This window comes from Epargyreus clarus, unplaced genomic scaffold (genome assembly GCF_041222505.1).
Source record: "Epargyreus clarus isolate Ecla_fem2 unplaced genomic scaffold, WU_Ecla_fem_2.2 ptg000019l, whole genome shotgun sequence".
Classification (NCBI taxonomy): Eukaryota; Metazoa; Arthropoda; class Insecta; order Lepidoptera; family Hesperiidae; genus Epargyreus; species Epargyreus clarus.
This window is the reverse complement of record NW_027332227.1, coordinates 5,459,835-5,479,597: the sequence shown is the minus strand read 5'-3', so window position 1 is coordinate 5,479,597 and position 19,763 is coordinate 5,459,835. Positions and strand designations below refer to the sequence as shown.

Below are 19,763 nucleotides of genomic sequence, written 5' to 3'. Positions count from 1 at the left end.
TTGATTTGCTGTTATAATTGTTTGATTTGTTATGATAGAATTGTATTATCGAGACTTATTCTTCATCTAACTGATAAAAAAATCGATGATATCTACAAACTTTTTTATGATGTTTAAATATTTGAAGGATCAAATAATTAAGTAAATGGAGAGAAAAACTTGTTGTTATTTTAACATTCCATTATATTAATAAACAGCTATTGATATAGAATTTATTTTACGTGTCTATAAGAATAAATGTATTATTTTTATAATAAAAAATATGTTTCTTTCTTTTATTGTTTTCTTTTTATTAACGTAAGAAACGTGTTATGCGATGCCTTATATACTTAAAGGTACATCCTCTTTTATATGTTTGACGGAGTAAATAAGCATGCCCTCCACGATATAAGGTTAGTGGTCATCGTCGCTCATGGACGTTAGCAACTAACTCTGTGTAAAATAAAGATTTATTTATTTATTTATTATTATTACATCATATTCACTAACATTACAGGAATGCCTAATTCGTTAGTAAATGTAGTCCATGTGTTAGTATACATATATTATTAATTACTTATAATATTCATTCATTATCATTATATAAAAGTTTAATCGTTTTAGCATTTGTCAATATTGAGGTATACCTAAGTCAAATATAATAAAAAGTCAATACAAGTTAAATCAAATTATTAGTAAAGTATAATATAGTAGCAGCAGTCCATCTGATGGTAAGTGGCTATTGCCGCACATGGACGTCTATAATCAACCCCAGATAGGATTAGATATTCCTAACAGAGGTCGGCCACAGATGCGCCGCTATTCTTGTGGAATAAGATTGGAACGCCTCGGAAAAGTATGTCTCCCTTACCACACCCTTCAAACCAGAATACAGCAGCGCTAAACACTGCTGTTATGAGGCATAAATAGGTGTGGCGGTGGTGGTGGTGGTTCTACTTGAAGCTGGTTCATTGATACTCTTGAGAACTGCAATGATCATCTCATATGTAAGCCAGCTGGTATCCACACACATAATGGAACGCGAAAGCTGATTCACGCTTGAAACCTTTCTTTTTTTCTCCTGTCCATTTAATCCATGCATCATTAATATTATAAACTGTTGGACTCATGTGTCTCTTGCATAAAGGTTTGATTTTGGGTTTAGTCGTCGTGGTTGTGGTAGTATAAACTTAAGTAGCTAATAGCAGCGATATTAATCTGAACCTTTACAGTAGGTTTGCAAAGTTCAAGGATACAAATTTACTGATAGAATGGGTAATTAAAAACAATATGCTAATAACAAGTAAATTTATTAACATTAAGTTTCGAGGTTTGTTTACATATTTTATAGCGAATATAAGTTAAGCTAATAAAAGCGCGTTATTAAGTTTCTTCCGTCAGTTTAACTTTGTTGACCCCTCAGGTCAAAGTGAATTAAATCAATAAAAACTTCATCTTATCTATTGATTTGGGGTTGGCAATTAAGTTTCATGTTTTTGAGATTTATTAGGATAATATACATAAATACCATTTCTCTAATATACCAATACATAACGATAATACATTAATAATTAGGAGTTTTAGAAACATATTATTAACAAAGATTAAATAACATTACGTCATCTATCAGAGTCGTACTATCGAAGGAATCGGGGATTTTTCTGACTCATCATACATGGTTCTTCCCCGAGCCAAACATTGTTTCGTCATTGTAATAAAATAATAAATTGCCATGACAGTAAAGATTGCAATAAATTAGGGAAATTTGATACTTAACGTTGTATGAATATAATTCTTAAACATTTTTACAGTGGTGTTTTTTGCTCCAGTAAATTATAGAAACCTTATATATTTTGTTCTTTTGGTTAGATATTCCAATTCTATTATATTCTATTTACCTTCTATTATAATATATATATCTATTATATTCCATATCTAACCAAAATTGTTTATACCTGCAGTAATTACCAACTCATATAAGATTGCAATATATATAATACATTAAACATAAGACAATACAAATAAAATAATACAATAAATGATGGTATGAATCGTATAAATAAAGGCAAAATTAGACAAAGCATATGACAACACCTTAAATTTTGACATACAGCCGGGTGTCAAAGAAATGAAATTGGCATAAGTGGAATTGTTGTCGTAAATGCAATTGCACATTGTGTTTTATTCTTTGAGGATAAAACACTGTTACTTTTGTATTTTGGTGTCGTGAAAGAGTTTCCGGATATAATGCGCGTGTGTTAATGAGTTTATCATCAAATGTATTGTTTATATAGACATTTAAGAGTTTTTTAACTATTTTGGATGTTGTGTTAGTGTTGATCGTATTTCAAAGGAACAATCATGTCGTCGAGCGACCAGGATATGAGCGATACTTCCAACATGGAGTCGCCGTACTCTCAAATAACCGAGTCCCCCTACAGTTCACCGTCTCAGCAAGTTCCGCAACTTGCGAACTTTATGGATGTGTTGACCTGTAAAGAAACTCAACATAGACGAGGCAAATCCGGTAAGTTTCGTTATTGGGAGTGTATATTCACTCACACGCTTTTGTAAGAATAGCCATTCTTGTAAGAATCATAAGTTTCATAAGTAATGCCTACACTAGAACAATGTGATGTAGTAATTTCCGGGTAAATTACATGTTTGAGGACCATAACAAAGAGATCCAGGTAGGATACTATAGGATATAAGTTACATGGTCATAATGAGTGTTATAAAATTATTGTAATGCTCGTTTTACACAAGGAATATATCTGGCTATTCCAAACACTCAATAAACTGGAGATAATGGAATGGCTGGTTTATGAATTATGAACACTTAAATAAGTAATAGGGTTCCAGAGTAACACCCTTTGGGCATGGAACCCTAACAAGACATCTGGTCTCAACCTTAAGGTAGAGAAATTTTGGTTAAATGGAAAAAATGCTTCTATCAATCACAAACCATACCTACTCAGGATTTCCAATACCTTTATTTTAATTTGTTTGTGTTGCTTATATCACTATAATATGAATTTAAAAAATAAGATCTATCAACTTATGAACAGTAAAAAGAAAAATCACATGTTAATTGAGTCATAATCATCAGTAAAAGAGACGACTTAGATGGCTCCTAGTGTGAAACCATAAGTCTCGAAAGGTTCTATAGTTGAGAATGGAAAGAAAGTTCATTTCTATGTTATATATTATTTATATATTTGATATAAACTTATGACAACGCCTGAAAAACTAAAGTTCTTGTTAAACTCTACAGTATGTGGCAAAAAATATTCAATTTGCGAAACTTACACAGCCCATTGTATTCTCATTTTCATTTAAGGTTTTACGACTTGTTGCTTCACATCAGTATTATTTTCACACTTCACTTATTCCTTTCTAAGCAAGCTTAAATTGTATTTTGGCTCTGCCACTAGTTTTTTTGTCTATCGCTGCTTTGTTTCTGCTCAAACTCTTATCTCTTTGGTTAATCTATACATGTTCTACTAAGAACAAGTATAGTTTGACCTATACTAATACTATTGAATAGTGTCTTTATTATCTATACCTTGTAAATTTCTGATATAGAGATGTAAAGTCAGGCTGCAGGAAATTATAAAGGTTTAAACTTTGCAAAAATCCTATCCCATCTCTTCTAAAATTCTGACCCATAAACATTTACTGTGAGCATAAAAATAAGTTCATTAATCATTATGAAATGGTATATTTTTTGGTTTTGGGATAGTCCTATTTGTGTAATACGAAATAAAGATTAACAGTTTTCATGGAAGTCAGATAATTTATCTATAAATAAATATGATAACATTCTCAACTTGAAAGAGTGCAAAATTACTCTGCAGTTTATATTATTATCACTTATGACTAAGCTTTGACTCCGTTGTTGAATACAAACAAAACAGTGATTATAGTTGTTATATACTTGACTGCAATATACCAAAATCTGATCTTATGAACTGCCCGAAGATTTGCTTTCATCAGGCTTAACTTACCTATAGCAATATGGAAAAAAATAAAAACACAAATCACCTACATTAAGTGGTACTGGACTTTTATAAATAACTTAATATTATATAGAATGGGAGTCCTACCAGGTCTACCACAAATATACTAATACACTTGCAGATTGAGTTGCAATATCTTTCAAGTATTTAAGGGGAAAGGGGCATAGGGGTGGAAATGAATATTCTTCAACCTAGAGGACCATTATTTGTTTTCACAAATTTCAGAGACTGTTTTTGTTGACTGTTCATTTTACTATGGTGCTTTTGACCCTTGTTTTACAAATATACACCACTGATGTCGTATTTTAGTACTTCTACCTTATCCCAACTTTTAAGCCAGAATAAAGCAACTATAATGCTGTTATATAGCAGAAATAATTATGTCAAGCGAACCATAACAAGTTCTACCACCTTTCAAATAGCAGTTATCTTGGACTCCTGCACTTAAGTTATGATCATTTATATAATTTATGATATAAGTACATAATTGTTAATTTTTCACAGGGCCTTATCTGCGAATTGTTGAGCAGCCACAGGACCATTTTAGATTTAGGTACAGAAGTGAAATGATTGGAACACATGGATGCCTGCTTGGGAGATCCACAAACTCGAGCAAAACAAAAACGCACCCTACTGTTGAGGTAATTTTATTTAAGAAATTGGATATTTTTTATTATATTGGACGATAATAATGGCTAGTTGTGATGTGAGGATTATCGAAAATCACTTTGTGGAATAATAGATATAGATACTGCCAAGTACTGACAAATAGATGTGAGTACTGGTATGTAAATAACTTACTCTATGTGCGTTATGATGCTCATAGTTTCTTCGTAGGATATAGGTTTTTAAGCCAGAATAATTAGATTAACTTGTCATTCTTTGGTGAGTTATTCAAACGATTGTCCGTATCTATATGAGAGATGAATAATATTATGCCACAACTAAGCTCTAAACTATAAATGATGGTATATTATTATTATTTTCAGTAAGTCAACTTGTTATTTATTAATTAAATATATGAACCATGACCAAAAAATGTTATTAAGTTTGCATTATTAATTTTAACACAGAAGCTTGTGACAAGTCAAATTGACCTAGGTATATGTTTTAAAAGTTATTTTTGAATTCAAACATTTTAAGGCTTAGAAACATTTACAATTTTATTATATACATATTGTATTCTCACTCAGTAATAAACAGTATATTTGCAATATTTTTGTTACAAGTTTGTAACTTGCTTGGTTACTTCATAGCTTCGTATGTAAGAATCAAATCTTGCAACTGAATTTTTAACAACATAACCCCAATGAATGGAGTCGAAATTTTGCATATAATTAAGTACTTTAGATTCGGATGACAACGCATAATTAGATAAGTGACGTCATTCTAAATTGAATATGGTGGGCCGATTATTTTTTATGCCTCTTAAGCATAAGACAAAGCTTGTTTATAATATAAATGTATTTGTTTGCAAAAGTTGATGAACTACGCGGGGAAGGCTCTCATTAGATGTGTACTGGCTCAACACAACAATACACACGAGCATCCACATAAGCTTCTGGAGGACGACCAGGACAGGGATGTCAGTAAGGAAGTTCCTGGGAACGGGAGTTATATGGTTGGGTATGTATTGTAATATTAATTCTGATATATTATCTTATATATTAAATTCTCGTGTCACTATATTAGTTACTGTACTTCTCCGAAACGGCTTTACCGATTTTCACCAAATTTTATATGCATATTCAGTGGGTCTGAGAATCGGCTACTACCTATTTTTCATATCCCTAAGTGATAAGCGTTGTTCACCCTTAACATTTTTTTATTTATATGGCAACACAACATTTTACGGGTCAGCTAGTGTTTATATAACAAACGTAGGTAATGGACATTCAGTCTACTTGAGAAATCGTTCATCAACTTCAAATAGAGCTGTAGTCTCACATGTCTTACTAGTCTATTTTACCATTGATAAAGGGAGATCCGCCGGACTCAACGATTATGCATGGAGAGCCTCAAAAATATCATTGCAATGCTTGTATCATGTATGTATACAAGACGTTAAGAAAACTTCAATAGCGTGATTCAGAAACTAGTGGCGAAATCAATTGACGAGTTGTGTAGAGTCGTCACATTACATAATAAGAACATTGCTATCAACAAGGAGTAACTAACTTGGAACCCAATATATAAACCAGCCTGCCTTACTGCACCTTAATTCATGTTCACACGTACCACAGCCACACCACATCCCAGCGACAAGAAGTGACCAAGCCATGGTTACGTGTGAATCACGCAGCTGCAATTCTTGTAGTTCTATGCAGTACATAACATACATAACAATATTGGTTGAGTTGTGGTTGCCATGTGCTCAGTTTCTCCCACAATGTGCCAATAAAACCATGCATTTTCATACAAAATTCTGTTTGTGCTGTTGTTGTCGTCGTACGTGTGAATGGAACTTAGAAGTATCGTATTTACATAAATGTATTAATGCAACTATGTCAGACAGTAAATGTTTAGGTACAATCCCTATACAAGGGAAATCCGGTAAATTATATTAATCTTCGTTTAATAACTCAGTTAAAATATATATTATTATTCAATAGCATTAATATGACAGAACACGTATCATGTACCTACTCTTGAAAATATAAATACCTATACGGTTACGGGTTGGGGAAGATAATATTATTCTTCATCGCAACCAAATCAGGCAACGTTAAGAATTATTATATACTAGCTGTGCCTCGCGGTTTCACCCGCGTTAAAAATGAATATCACAATATCCTAAACAAAAAAAATCGTCAAGACTGAATGGTCTTTGAAAATTTGCCTCCCGGGGCCACTTGATTTCAAGGTCTTTCTTTAGGATATACACATAAAATAATATAAAATCGCTATTTATATTTTATACGCGGATGAAACCGCGGGGCACAGCTGTTTCTAAAATATAAGTAGCCTAAGTTACTCTTTATTACATCAGCTACGTGCCAATAAGAGTCCCGTCAAAATCGGTTCAGTCATTTCAGAGATTAGCCTCAACAAACAGACAGACAAAAATTAAAAAAAATGTTATTTTGTTGTATGTACCGTATGCATATAGGAAAGCGGTTATTTCAATATTAAAAAAGATACTCCAATTTTATTTATGTGTATAGTTTGTTTTAGGATATCCATTAATATTTACCAACTTTTGTAGGTTTGGAGGTATGGGTATCATACATACAGCCAAAAAAGATGTCGCTACACTACTGTTTAAAAAGTATACCGCGCAAGGAGTGACTATGGATGACAAAGATGTAAGTTTTCTTCACTTTTTTTTCATACAATCTTTATTATTATCATTATCAGCAATGACTCAACAATGCAAGGCTTGAAGTAAATCGTAAAATAAATATTTACGATAAAAGTAACACGTTTTACTGCAGGACAAATCCTATTGAATAAACGTTTGAGTATGCAGTCCACCTGATTTTTCAAAATCAAAATCATTTTTTTTAATTCAAAATATTTTCTTTAGAGAACACTTTTTAAATGTCAATACAACTACCACCACTTCACAAGGTGTTTCGTTATGGAGAAGATTGTAAGTGGCTGCTGTCTTATGGGCATCTGTAATCAGTTCCAGATAAGATCAGTCTTGCCTGAGCTTGGCCCCAGATGCGTTGTTAGTTAGACTAAGTTGGAAAGCTTCGGATAAGTATATGTTCTTTGTCCCTGTAGTTCCGGGACTAGAATAGGGCTACGGTATCCCCTGCCTGTCGTAGGAGGCGACTAAAAGGGTTGCGGGCGGGAAGAGTGGGAGCTCATACCGTCCAGCAAGCGACCCCGGGAAGGACGGCGGTATGTGTGGTCGTATACCGTCGTAAACACTACATGGTGTGGGAGGAGCGAAAACTGCTCCCCCAGGGTAGAGCCCGTTGGGCATCGCGCTTGGAGGACTCCGGTTGTGTTCCGTTGGAGATCCCGGAGTTTTCCAACAAGCGTTGAGGACGGCCACCGGGGGGGTTTTAGTGCGGTAAAAATCCCACATAACCCGGCGTCGCTCCCACGTCGTCGGGTACCTTCTGAAGGTTTCCCCCTCGAGAAAAAAAAAAGTATATGTTCTTGATTAAATTTTGGTGGAATGGAACCCTCCGTGTGAGACTTGGTCTCGCACTTGACCAATAATTAAATATAAACAATAAACGCGCAGTACAATACCGTGCGAACCCAGCCTTAACGCTACAACTGAGAAGTGTTTCTGAGAAACATTAACAGTCGCGCCGCATAGGTATAGGTATTTACTGATGTGTAATAATTTTATTATGTTCGGAACGGATAAGATTTAAGTGGCTATCGTGATAATAATGTGCATGTTTTTTAGGTATTGTATATAATTCGTATAGGAAATAAGTGGATCAATTAGTAATTCTGTTTTTAACAGCGTGTAATAATTATGTTACTTTTTAACTTAAAAATATCATATTGAAATGTTTAAGTCAATAATATGCGTCATAGCAAAGTTAATATTCCTGTTTTTTATTTGTAGATGTAAAAAACGTAAATAGTACCTAATTGTAATTAGCATTATCTTTATTAGGTGATTAATAACTGATAGGCTAAGTGTAAAGATGATTTCATTAAATATAAAACAATGAATTATCATTAATATTTTTTTTACTTAATTGTACCTCCAATATATTTTTTAAGTACTCATTATTGTAATGTCACTGTTTTCAAAAACAATCCCTTTATAAAAGAAAAATCGAAATCTAGCGAAAACAAAGCAACCATTCTGTCCAGTGACTTGACTTTAAAAAATGGTTTTAATAACTGAAAGATATTTACAATTATAATTAAACTTACAGAAAATTAAAAGAAATAAATTAAACTATAAATATAAAATAAGTTCTTTACAAAATTTACATATGTACAAAAATAAAACACAAAAATATAAAAACAAAAACACTACCATAAAAAATTGTACTACAATAAATTAAGTTTAACTGTCCACTACGTAAGAGACTGGTCATTGTATTTGACTATCTTGTAACTAAATTACAATAACAAGCTATATTGTGGTCAGCCAATAAATACTACGTGTAGAAATTATGTCATACAGAAAAATATAAAGCTCGCCATTGTTCGTCAGTCTAAACAGTGCCAGTCATAGATAAAAACATTTTTAAAGAAAATTTACGAATAAATGACTAATACTGCGTAATTTACAATTACAATGTACAATTTACATAATAAATGAATAATTATTTCAAATATTTTAGGGACATTTTAGCACGGAGACGTGGCAAAACTTTTTTACGCAACTATTTCAATTCTCAAAGCTGGTTACATTTTCTTGTTAGGAGTGAGTAATCTTTACTAATCTATGGTGCCAGTAAACTAGAATGCAAAGGGAGAACGTCTACATCTCCTGTCTCATAAAGTAATGTTAGTAACTTGTGATATAATTATGACGTATTGTCCTATATCTGTACTACATATTATAATACGAAAGATACTATCTTTAATATTTAATCCTGATGTTATCGCCCTCCCCTAAAATCGCTATAAAATTGGGGACAATTTTTCCTAGAGAACTATGTATATTATTATTGCAATGTTTTTGTAAGAAATACTTTTTTTCCATTATTGAATCTCTATTTTCAGTTGGTTGCCCAGTGGTTATAATGATCAAATATTGTTTGCCATTTTTATTAAAAAACAATTCAGTATTCGATTCGATCAAATCGTCCGTCATTTAAACTAATTTAAAGTGTCTCGACTCTCGACCTGTTCTAATATTTCTGGTGTAAATAAAAACAAAGCTTGAAAAGCGATAACTTGTTGATGTTTCAAAACCGAAAGAGCCTAAAGGCGTAACCACCAACCACGTTGGTAGTAGTTAACATTAGTCATCCCGCATTTATACATCGCGCGCGCTCGTTGCGAAGTACTCTAGTGTTTATAATAGTACATTACGATACGAGGACGAAAAATTTTTTTCTGACAAGTGTGAGTTTGCAGGCCGAGCCGCAGGCGAGGACTGCAATCACACGAGTCAGAAAAACATTTTTCGTCCGCGTGTTGTATAAAATTTTATATTACGGGGTCGGAAATTGGGGTTTTGCGCACGCGAAGCGTGCGTAAAACGTCAATTTACGCACGCCGTGATATAAAATATGTTTTACTGCAGAGAATGCAGCGGTTAGTACATATTTATGCATGTTACAAATTATTTTTTTTATTTACTTATATTTCTAGCTACGTTTGCACTGCGAGAACATAACTAGGAACATCAACCTGAATATAGTTCGGCTGAAATTCAGCGCTCACGACTTGGCCACCGACGCGGAGATTTGCCCTCCTGTTTTTTCAGAACCAATACATAACATGAGTGAGTACAGTTGCAACTGATTTATGTATATCTTTCTATATGCCGCTTATGTTATCGATGCGACCTATCGTTTCCATCTATATTGCCATCTAACTGTATTTCTAGTTATGTATTATCGTTGTATACAAAGTAATATTCATTAATCTTACTTAGACGGTGTCTACAGTATGTAAACTAGTTTTGAATCTTAAATATATATTAAAACGTCACGTACTTGTATAATAGTTATCAGTATTTATAAATTTAGTAATGTTAGTATCTATATTCATGGCTTTATCCATACATCCGCCTCATACGGATACAACAATAGCTATTCATTTGTCCACCTATAAATGTACATATATTTTTCGTTCCTGATATATGGTAACTAAGCAAAATATAAGCATAATTTCTAAGCGTAATAAAGCCAGTCTTATAATATCTGGCCAATAAGAAAATTCCTTAGAAACAGGTAATAAAAATATGTTATCAAGGAAAATCGGATGAGAATTAAAAACGCAAAGGACTGTACTACAGAATTGTTTTATCTTAGTAAAATGTTGTAAAAACAAAGTTTTAAGTAGGTAAATATTAGTTTTATCTTGTAAATAAGTTAAAGATTACGATAAATTATAGTGCTACTAGGAACCCTTGTTTACAAAAATCTTTTTTCTAACATTTAATTCTTTTGTGTGACAAAACTAATAAATTCTATTGTGTTTCCATTGCAATACGTACAATTTGTATGCAATTGACCCATAATAATTCGCAGTAATATTTTGCAACTCTATAGTAATTTTAAGTTGCTGAATATATATATAGTAATTTTAAGTTGCAAGCTGAATTTTATGTTTTCAGTAATGATTTTTTAACTTATTACTTAGTTATGTATATTTTATTATTTATTTATTTTAGCTTGTTTATTTAGTTTTTTTTTATAATATAGGAGTAGTAGACGAGCATGCAGTCCACCTGATGGTAAGTGGCTACTGCCGCCCATGGACATCTGTAATCAAACCCAGATAGGATTAGATATTCCTACCTGAGGTCGGCCACAGATGCGCCGCTACTCCTGAGGACTAAGCTGGAACGCCTCGGAAAAGTATGTCTACCTTACTACACGATTTAAACCAGAGCACGGCATCGTTTAACATTACTGTTATGAGGCAGAAATAGGTGTAGCGGTGGTGCCGCGAGAGTCGAATCACAAAGAGTTCTAACACCTTCAAATTGTAAGTTATATCTGTTTGTAGAGAGTGCTGCTACGAACGACCTGAAGATATGCAGAATCAGCCGCATCTCAGGCGGGCCCCGCGGTGGCGACGATGTCTTCGTTTTGGTGGAAAAAGTCAACAAGAGTATGTATAACGATTATATTATATTTCTATGTTTCTATGGTTTCACGTTTGATTGCAAGATGGATAATACATATCTGTTATTGAACAAACTACTATCACTTCGAAATATGCGTTCCTTTGGAGAAGAAGTGGCGAAGGAAACGCCATACGTGTGCAAAGCATCATTTAAAAAATAAATATAATACAATTTTACATAGTGGTAGATAATATATTTCATTATTTATGATGGGTGGATTGTTTTGTATTGTGGTTTTACGGGACGATATGTTATAAATGAAAATAAATAGGTAATACATAGGTATCTCTTATATATTCTCAGTCTCGCAGGTATATTATCGGACTATAATAAATAATTAGGATAGAATATGCATTCAGGTCGTCAAAATCTTGGTACGAATTCTAGGCAGTTGTGTTATAGCCGACACACTCCCCTTGAACTTGAGACTGTTCCCCATAGGGATAGAAAATTAAGTGACAGAGCGGGTAGACGCGTAACATGTGTACAATATGAAAATTTAGGTAAAAAATCTTGAGAGTCGGAGGTTTTTAAGTATCCCTCGGGAACGGTCCTTTTTTCGGGATAAAAGATATAGTTCTCGCCAAACTGCTAGTCCGCTCTGAAGTTGTTGTGAGTGCTATGGCGACGCGATTTATTTCTATATTCAGAGCGGACTAGCAGTTTTTCGCGGACCTATAATATTTTCAGAACCTCTAACAACGTTTGTAAAAAATATGACAGTCGGTTTTGTAGTTAAGGCGTGAAATTACGGTAAACAAACGAACTCATATTCACATATTGTGCTATCTGCGGTTTCCGCTCCAACGGTGGGAAACTTTAATTGATCTCTACGCCCGATTTGCGATTATGTTCGTATGAGCATCGTAAATCGTTGGCTATATAACCGCACAAATCTTCAGTCTTGAGTTTTGAAATAAAATTGAGTGATATTGCTGTGTGTGAAAATGTCTGAAAACAGCTCCGCTAGTTTTTTCTATCATACCACAAGTGATGATGTTCTCAACTGTTCTCTGTTCGTACCCGAATAGTCTTTTCTTACTAAAATATATATCTATACTAATATTATATACAGGAAAACTTTGTTTGTTTGTTTGATTGTAATGAATAGGCTCAAAAACTACTGGACTGATGTTAAAAATTATTTCATCATTCAAAAGCTACATTGTCCACGAGTAACATAGGCTATATTTTATATGAAATATATTTGATAAATAGATTTTGAGGCGGTACAAAGTTTGCCGGGTCAGCTCGTACTATTATATATTTATAATTCTCAGTGCTCACTATCACTATGGCATGCAAAATGCGAGTTACCCAATCTAAAATATCAGATTACTGAGGCAGTTTTTGTATGTAGTAGGTACATACTGAGGTTTTGTAGTTGACAAAACGTCTCTTTCTAAGAATACATTATTTATTTGACACAAATCAATATCAATATTATAAATGCATACAAATGGTTGACAACTCTATTGACTGAGATTAGATATTGCGATAGAAATGTTTCAAGGACCACTCGAAACCAAACGAAAGTATTATGGCAAGCTAAATTTATGTGGGTTGATTTTTGAAAAAAGTTTAGGTAGAGACGTCCTGCGTGACGATAAGCATAAACATGTTCTATTTTGTATTAGTTTATATTTAGATTAAATAATACTTAATAATACACGGGTTTATAAACAAAAAACTATTCTTTTTAAATAAAAAAATGTTCGATGTGGGAGAGAAAGAATCACTGTGCTATATAGAATTGCAATAAGTATTCTATGTAATGTAAAGTTATTATAAAATATAGACTACACGTATATTGGAGAATTCAGAGGTTCAAACCAGGGACTCCACGCTTCAGAATTGAATTTGAAACCAATAGGCTATTTATAATGAAAAGTAATGCATGTAATAATATAAAAACGGGTACGAACATATAGGCATATGAATGAAGGGGTACATAATAAACAATACGAATTTTAAAAATGTTCATGTACACGTTTGTGTCACGTTTCGGTCATAATAGGTGCTTATCATGTACGAGCTGTGCCTGCGACCTCCTTCGAACACCGGTAAACTGAAACTCTACGGTACGAACACACGTCGTGCAATGCTACTAATCCTTAGTTTTGGTTTGATGTAAATTCAAACACACAGACAAATAATAATATATATAATTGAAGAATATAGCTTCTTTTTTCATAATATAAGAGTAGCAGACGAGCATGCAGTCCACCTGATGGTAAGTGGCTACTGCCGCCAATGGACATCTGTAATCAACCCCAGATAGGATTAGATAGGATAGACCTGAGGTCGGCCACAGATGCGCCGCTACCCCTGAGGACTAAGCTGGAACGCCTCGGATAAGTCTGTCTCCCTTACCACACCCTTCAAACCGGAACACAGCAGCGCCTAACACGTTATTAGGTAGAAATAGGTGTGGCGGTGGTGCCGCCGGAGTCGAACCACAAAGGGTTCTCCACTTTCAAAATTTATTTCAATTGCGTATACTAATTTATTACTTAATGCTATAAAATAATTTCGTCATACCTGACTTTATATTTGCACGCCTTAAAGGCAAAATAAGAGGATATTATACTCTGTCTTAACACCGTATTTAGTTTGTACCGTATTTAGCAAATAAAGATTATGATTATGATTACTTATTATCACTTCTCTTAACCACTTTTTTTACCCGACTGCGGAGACGGTAGTGCGAGTAAAAAAAGTATATTTAACGTATATTTGTATGTCTCTTTGGCATGTCCTACAGCCCTGAAGAATATGAAGTGTCGATGGATTCATTTAAATTGTGGGAGTGGCCAAAGAATATATTTAGAAGTCGTCGGTTTTTTGGTTTTATTATAATTGCCAATTAATTGGGAACATTTTCCATGTACGGCCATGCGATTCATACATTTAGATTATACGTATGTAATGAGAGCGCGTAGGTACTATGTTTTATAACAAACTACTTTTATCACGCGCTCACAAAAGCTGTTTATCGGATTGGTGTTGCGTTTTGTTTGTTAAACTTCGCGGAATCGATAGAAATAGATTGCATGTTATAACACACTTCACACTGGCAGGAACGCTTGGGTCCTTTGGAAATATTTTTAAACTTATTTGAGCCACTCATGGCGTCATCAACGTTGTTATTAATTTTACTTTTTTACACATATTACTGATACTGTATTTTTAAATATAGGTACTATGCATCGTATTTTGTGTTCTATTAAATAAAAGATATAGAAAAGTAAAAAAATTACGTTCCTAAAAGCTCGCTTTTGAAAAATTGTTTTTATATACATTTTTTCACGATTTCTTCCGTTTTTCTATAGTGTACTTTTTTTATTTAACATGTTTATAGAAACGAAGCTTGTTTCTTTATATACCTACTATAAGAAACCTGCCCTTCAAAGTTCCTTTCCTAACTAAGTAGACAGTATTTCACTTGACTTGTATTCTTATCTTTGCCATGCATGTAGGTTGTTTTGAAGAAATCGCTGCTTAGCGATAAGACCGCCTATTGGTTACAACGATGACCTGTACTCTATATTATTGATGTTGAGTTGTAATTGTGCAAAACTTTCTATTGGAAAAAATGATAACACCGTCTGATCGCCTATTGGCTACTATCGATGTCTATCTATTTAGTTGAAAAGCTCCTCGCTTAAAAACCTCGTCGCTTAAATTATTGAATAGTTGTCGTTGTTAAGCATAGATTAGTAAAGATACTTCGCCCCCTTGAAATTGAATGAAGCCACAAACGGCTATTAAGCCGTTCCGGCTTACTATTAAGTAAGTTCTTTTTTGAATTCATAAAAACAATTTAGAGAAAATTTACGAATAAATAACTAATACTGCGTAATTTACATAATAAATAAATAATTATCTCAAATATTTTAGGGACATTTTAGCACGGAGAAGTGGCAAAACTTTTTTACGCAACTATTTCATTTCTCAAAACTGGGTACATTTTCTTGTTAGGAGTGAGTAATCTTTACTAATCTATGTTGTTAAGCTGTTAAGTCGCTGCCTCTCAGGCGTCCAATTTATTGCTTGAGCGACCAACGTATCGTAACATATTCGATTTTTATTTGATTACTGGCTTAGCTCATAAAGGTATGTTAATATAGGCCATTGTTTTACAACCACACTGTTTTTTGTTTGTGTTTGTTTCGTCTGCTACTCTCATGTTATATAAAAAAATCTTTGTTTTGTCGCAGAGAACATAATAATTCGTTTTTACGAACTGGACCCGAGCGGGGAGGAAGTGTGGACGGCCAATGGAGTGTTTCTACAGAGTGACGTACACCATCAATACGCTATTGTTTTTAGGTAAGTCCCTACCATTTTCTTAACTCTAATCGTCGATTACTCATTGCTTTGCCACTGTTGGCACCGATGTCTTTTTAGAGTGAGAGGGGTATCTTTGCGGGTTTTTCTTTCACCATTAAAATACTACTCGTATCATTGTATAATCTTTCTGCAGTTGTAGATGGTTACTGAGGTCGACCTAACATATATATGTTACATTAAAAAAAAAACTCTTCTATCATAAAGTACGTGAAAATTTATAATAATCGCGGGCGCACTACCGCCATACTTATTTTTTTGCCTAGAAACACTAACTGAAGCGTTATGCCAGATGAAGCAACGCATCAGTAGTCTACGTTATTTAGGATTCGCATTTTATGTGGGATTGATAAACAAAGACAAATAAAGAGATTTGATTTGATTTGATTGATTATGGATGATCTTGGGTGATAGGCCATGATATAGACTGCACGATCGTTTGTTGAGTGTTTGCTACCTTATTTCCATAGATAAGAAAAGGTTACTCACTGGTAATAAGAAAATGTAACCAGTTTTGACAATTGAAATTGCCACTGTCATCTATTTTCGTGTTTGAAAAATATTTAAAAAATGTAGTTTTAAGATCATTTACGAATAAAACGATATATCTCCGCGCTTTTTCTTCGATTTCCGTTTTATTTGCACCACCTAACTGGACATGTCGGCATTGTTCCGCGTAAATTACACCATGAAAGCCGTTAAATGGCTGACACATTGTCAGCCGTTTAAGCTATTTAATGGCTTCCTTCAATTACAAGGCGGTGAGATATCTATACTTATCTATGCTTATTTCATAAAAACACGCATAAAGGCAATCGTTGCTCCCAGGACGCCGAAGTACAAGGACTTGCAAATAGCGAGCGACGTGAAGGTGTTCGTGGAGTTGGTGCGGCCGTCGGACGGGCGCACGAGCGAGCCGCGCGAGTTCACGTACAAGGCGGACCCGGTGTACAGGCAGAACAAGAAGAGGAAAGCAAACTCCTCGTACTCCTCGATTAATAGTTCATCAGGTTTGTGGTATTGCTCGCTTTAAGGAAGGTTCTTTGAAGTGAAAACTTTTTAGCATTGTGCCTTTTTTGTGATGGGTAAAAAATGTTAAACGCGTCAGGACACGTGGCCTGATCGAAAATTCACGCGAGTACACATACAAAGCGGACCCAATGTACAGGTAGAACAAGAAGAGAAAAGCAAACTCCTCTTACTCCTCGATTAATAGTTCATCAGGTTTGTAAAGTACCCTTTGTGGTTTGACTGCAGCGGCACCACCGACACACTTATTGTACAAAAGGTAGTAGAACCCTGTGTGATTCGAATTCGGGGGCACCAACGATGCGCTTATTTCTGCCTATGACAGAAGTATTAAACACTACTGTTTTTGGTTAGAAGAGTGTGGTAAGCGACAAATCCGAAGCGTCCACTAGGGCAGTAATATATCCATGATTGATATAAAATTATTAAGTAATCTTACAAGAAGATAGCAAGACGTGAGGTGGATAGGACGAATTCTACAACAATGAATAAAAAATATTCTATATGTATAAGAAACATAAATGTGCAATTTTGTACACGAAATTATAACTTATGGTTTTAACTTTTGTCGTATTATTATAAAATAAAATATGCTATTCTTACTTTCAGGTGGATCTCTTAACAGCATGGAGTTGCCAACTGCAGTGCAAGCAGTTAATGTAAGAATCTATTCTTTTATATTAGGTATTGATAAAATGATAAAAAAATCGTTTTAAATACATTGGTGGTTCGGTGGTTCTTAAAACAAAAATAATTAGGAAAATTTAACAAAACATAATGATTTTGTTTTCAGAATCAACATACAATTTCTAACTTGGATGCATTGAATGCCGAACAGATGGTAGATTTAAATGCATATGCCAATAATGTAAGTATTAACTTGCTACATTATTACGCACCTTTCACCTGCGTTCGTTGATGCGCGAGCTTTGATTATTATTTTTTGCGTAGAAACATCTCACCAATATATCAAAATAATATGATTTTTAATAACACTAGACGCGTATTTGTGTGGCGTCTTCCCGCTACTAGTCAAGAGATGTCGCCATTGAATACGCATATCCTGAATAATGCTATCGAAGTTTTCTCGACATCTTGCTTATATACAAGGTCCGAACTGTTACTTTCGGAGCACGGCCGCTCCCCGGATATGGTCATACAGCCTGGGAGATCTCCCTTTGCTAAACCTTCATTACGTCTAGAGAGGTGTTATATAATGGATTGTCATGGCCACTCCGTGATCGTGTCCAGATACCGCGCATCCCGCAAGCGTTCGTGGCGAGCGACAACCCGATGGCGAACGCGTTGATGCACGACGTGAGCGGCGCCGTGTCGCTGTCCCCTGCGCCACTCTCCGCGCCACTCGCCGCGCCGCTCGCCGCGCCGCTCTCCGCGCCACTCGCCGCGCCACTCGCTCAGCACTATAGCTCGGTGGGCCCGCCCGAGCTGCAGCTCAACTCCACGGAACTGGATAACATCGTCAATGGAAGCATTCCACCGGAGGAACGTAGTCGCTTCCATGAGATGTTTAATAATGGTAAGTTAATTATGTTATTAGTTTGACAAAACGGTTTTTACTCGTTATTCATGCGCGATCTATCTACTTCTTGCCTACCAAAAATCTAAATTTGACAATTTCTAGAAGAGGAAATATTTAAAAACCTTTAACAGACATTTAATGTAGCATGAAAAATTATGAAATTAATAACGGGCTTAGGAGAAGACATTTTTGAACCGATTTTCGTTGTTTGTTTTCTTTTGTGCTAATTGCTAACAGTGTACATCAATAAATAAATCCTAAAATGATTTATTTTTTCATAATGATTGTGTCATAATTTCGATCTCCAAGAGAAAACTAGTAATTATTATTAAAGTTTATACTCTTTTAAACAATTAAATAGTATTTGAGCCTTTCTTTTTTGTTACAGATTACATGAGACCATTCAACGACAGTTTTCCGGTAAGTTGATGATTATATCAATCCATTTAAGTAATAATATTTTTCTGTCTAAGAATCATGATACATTTAGGAATAAAACACACCTGTTCTACTTTGCCATTGGTCAGTATCGCTTATAAATTGTGAAAGTATTGATAAATGGCAATATAAAGGAAAAATCTCATTTTAAAGAAAAATATAACACTTAATTAACACATTCACACGTTTTTTTTTTCAGTTAATCGGAATGACAATGTTAACGTCGGACTCAGGGCGAGCTAAGGTTTGTATCAATTCACAAATAATATACATATGTTTATATATAAAACAAATATTATATTTTTACAATTTAAATATACACTTTTCGCCATACTGACATATAAGTGTCTGCCTTACATTGCCATCAATGTAAGTGTGATTTGATAAAAAGAATAAAGGTACACATTATAATGATTCCAACAAATGCGTATCATATTTTTGGATATATTCCTGCAAGAAATTTATTTGCAACTGTATTGATCATTTAACAAAACAAACCATATTTGTTGCAAATCCTTTTATGCTTTAGGATATGAATGGTTAATACTTATAATTTACAATGTAAAAAGGAATTCATTTGTGTGAAGTACTACTGAAAAGAAATGCAGATGTGTTGTTTAATATACTTGGGGAATAAGTTGGTTCCCACTTTTGTAAATATGTGTGCTTATCC

General features: G+C 34.1%; 1 protein-coding gene across 1 annotated transcript in view; it reads left to right on the top strand.

The window, feature by feature from the left end:
- Nucleotides 1–2,098: 2,098 nt before the first annotated feature.
- The window catches only part of LOC140750288 (uncharacterized), a 29,012-nt gene continuing 11,347 nt past the window's right edge, over nt 2,099–19,763 (top strand). The window contains exons 1-13 of the mRNA XM_073083732.1: nt 2,099–2,506; nt 4,503–4,639; nt 5,479–5,624; nt 7,204–7,303; nt 10,248–10,380; nt 11,613–11,717; nt 15,954–16,065; nt 16,912–17,093; nt 17,722–17,771; nt 17,906–17,980; nt 18,364–18,649; nt 19,041–19,072; nt 19,290–19,334. Coding sequence (XP_072939833.1) covers nt 2,341–2,506; nt 4,503–4,639; nt 5,479–5,624; nt 7,204–7,303; nt 10,248–10,380; nt 11,613–11,717; nt 15,954–16,065; nt 16,912–17,093; nt 17,722–17,771; nt 17,906–17,980; nt 18,364–18,649; nt 19,041–19,072; nt 19,290–19,334 — 1,569 coding nt within the window. The 5' untranslated portion in view covers nt 2,099–2,340. The remainder of the gene's footprint in view (nt 2,507–4,502; nt 4,640–5,478; nt 5,625–7,203; nt 7,304–10,247; nt 10,381–11,612; nt 11,718–15,953; nt 16,066–16,911; nt 17,094–17,721; nt 17,772–17,905; nt 17,981–18,363; nt 18,650–19,040; nt 19,073–19,289; nt 19,335–19,763) is intronic.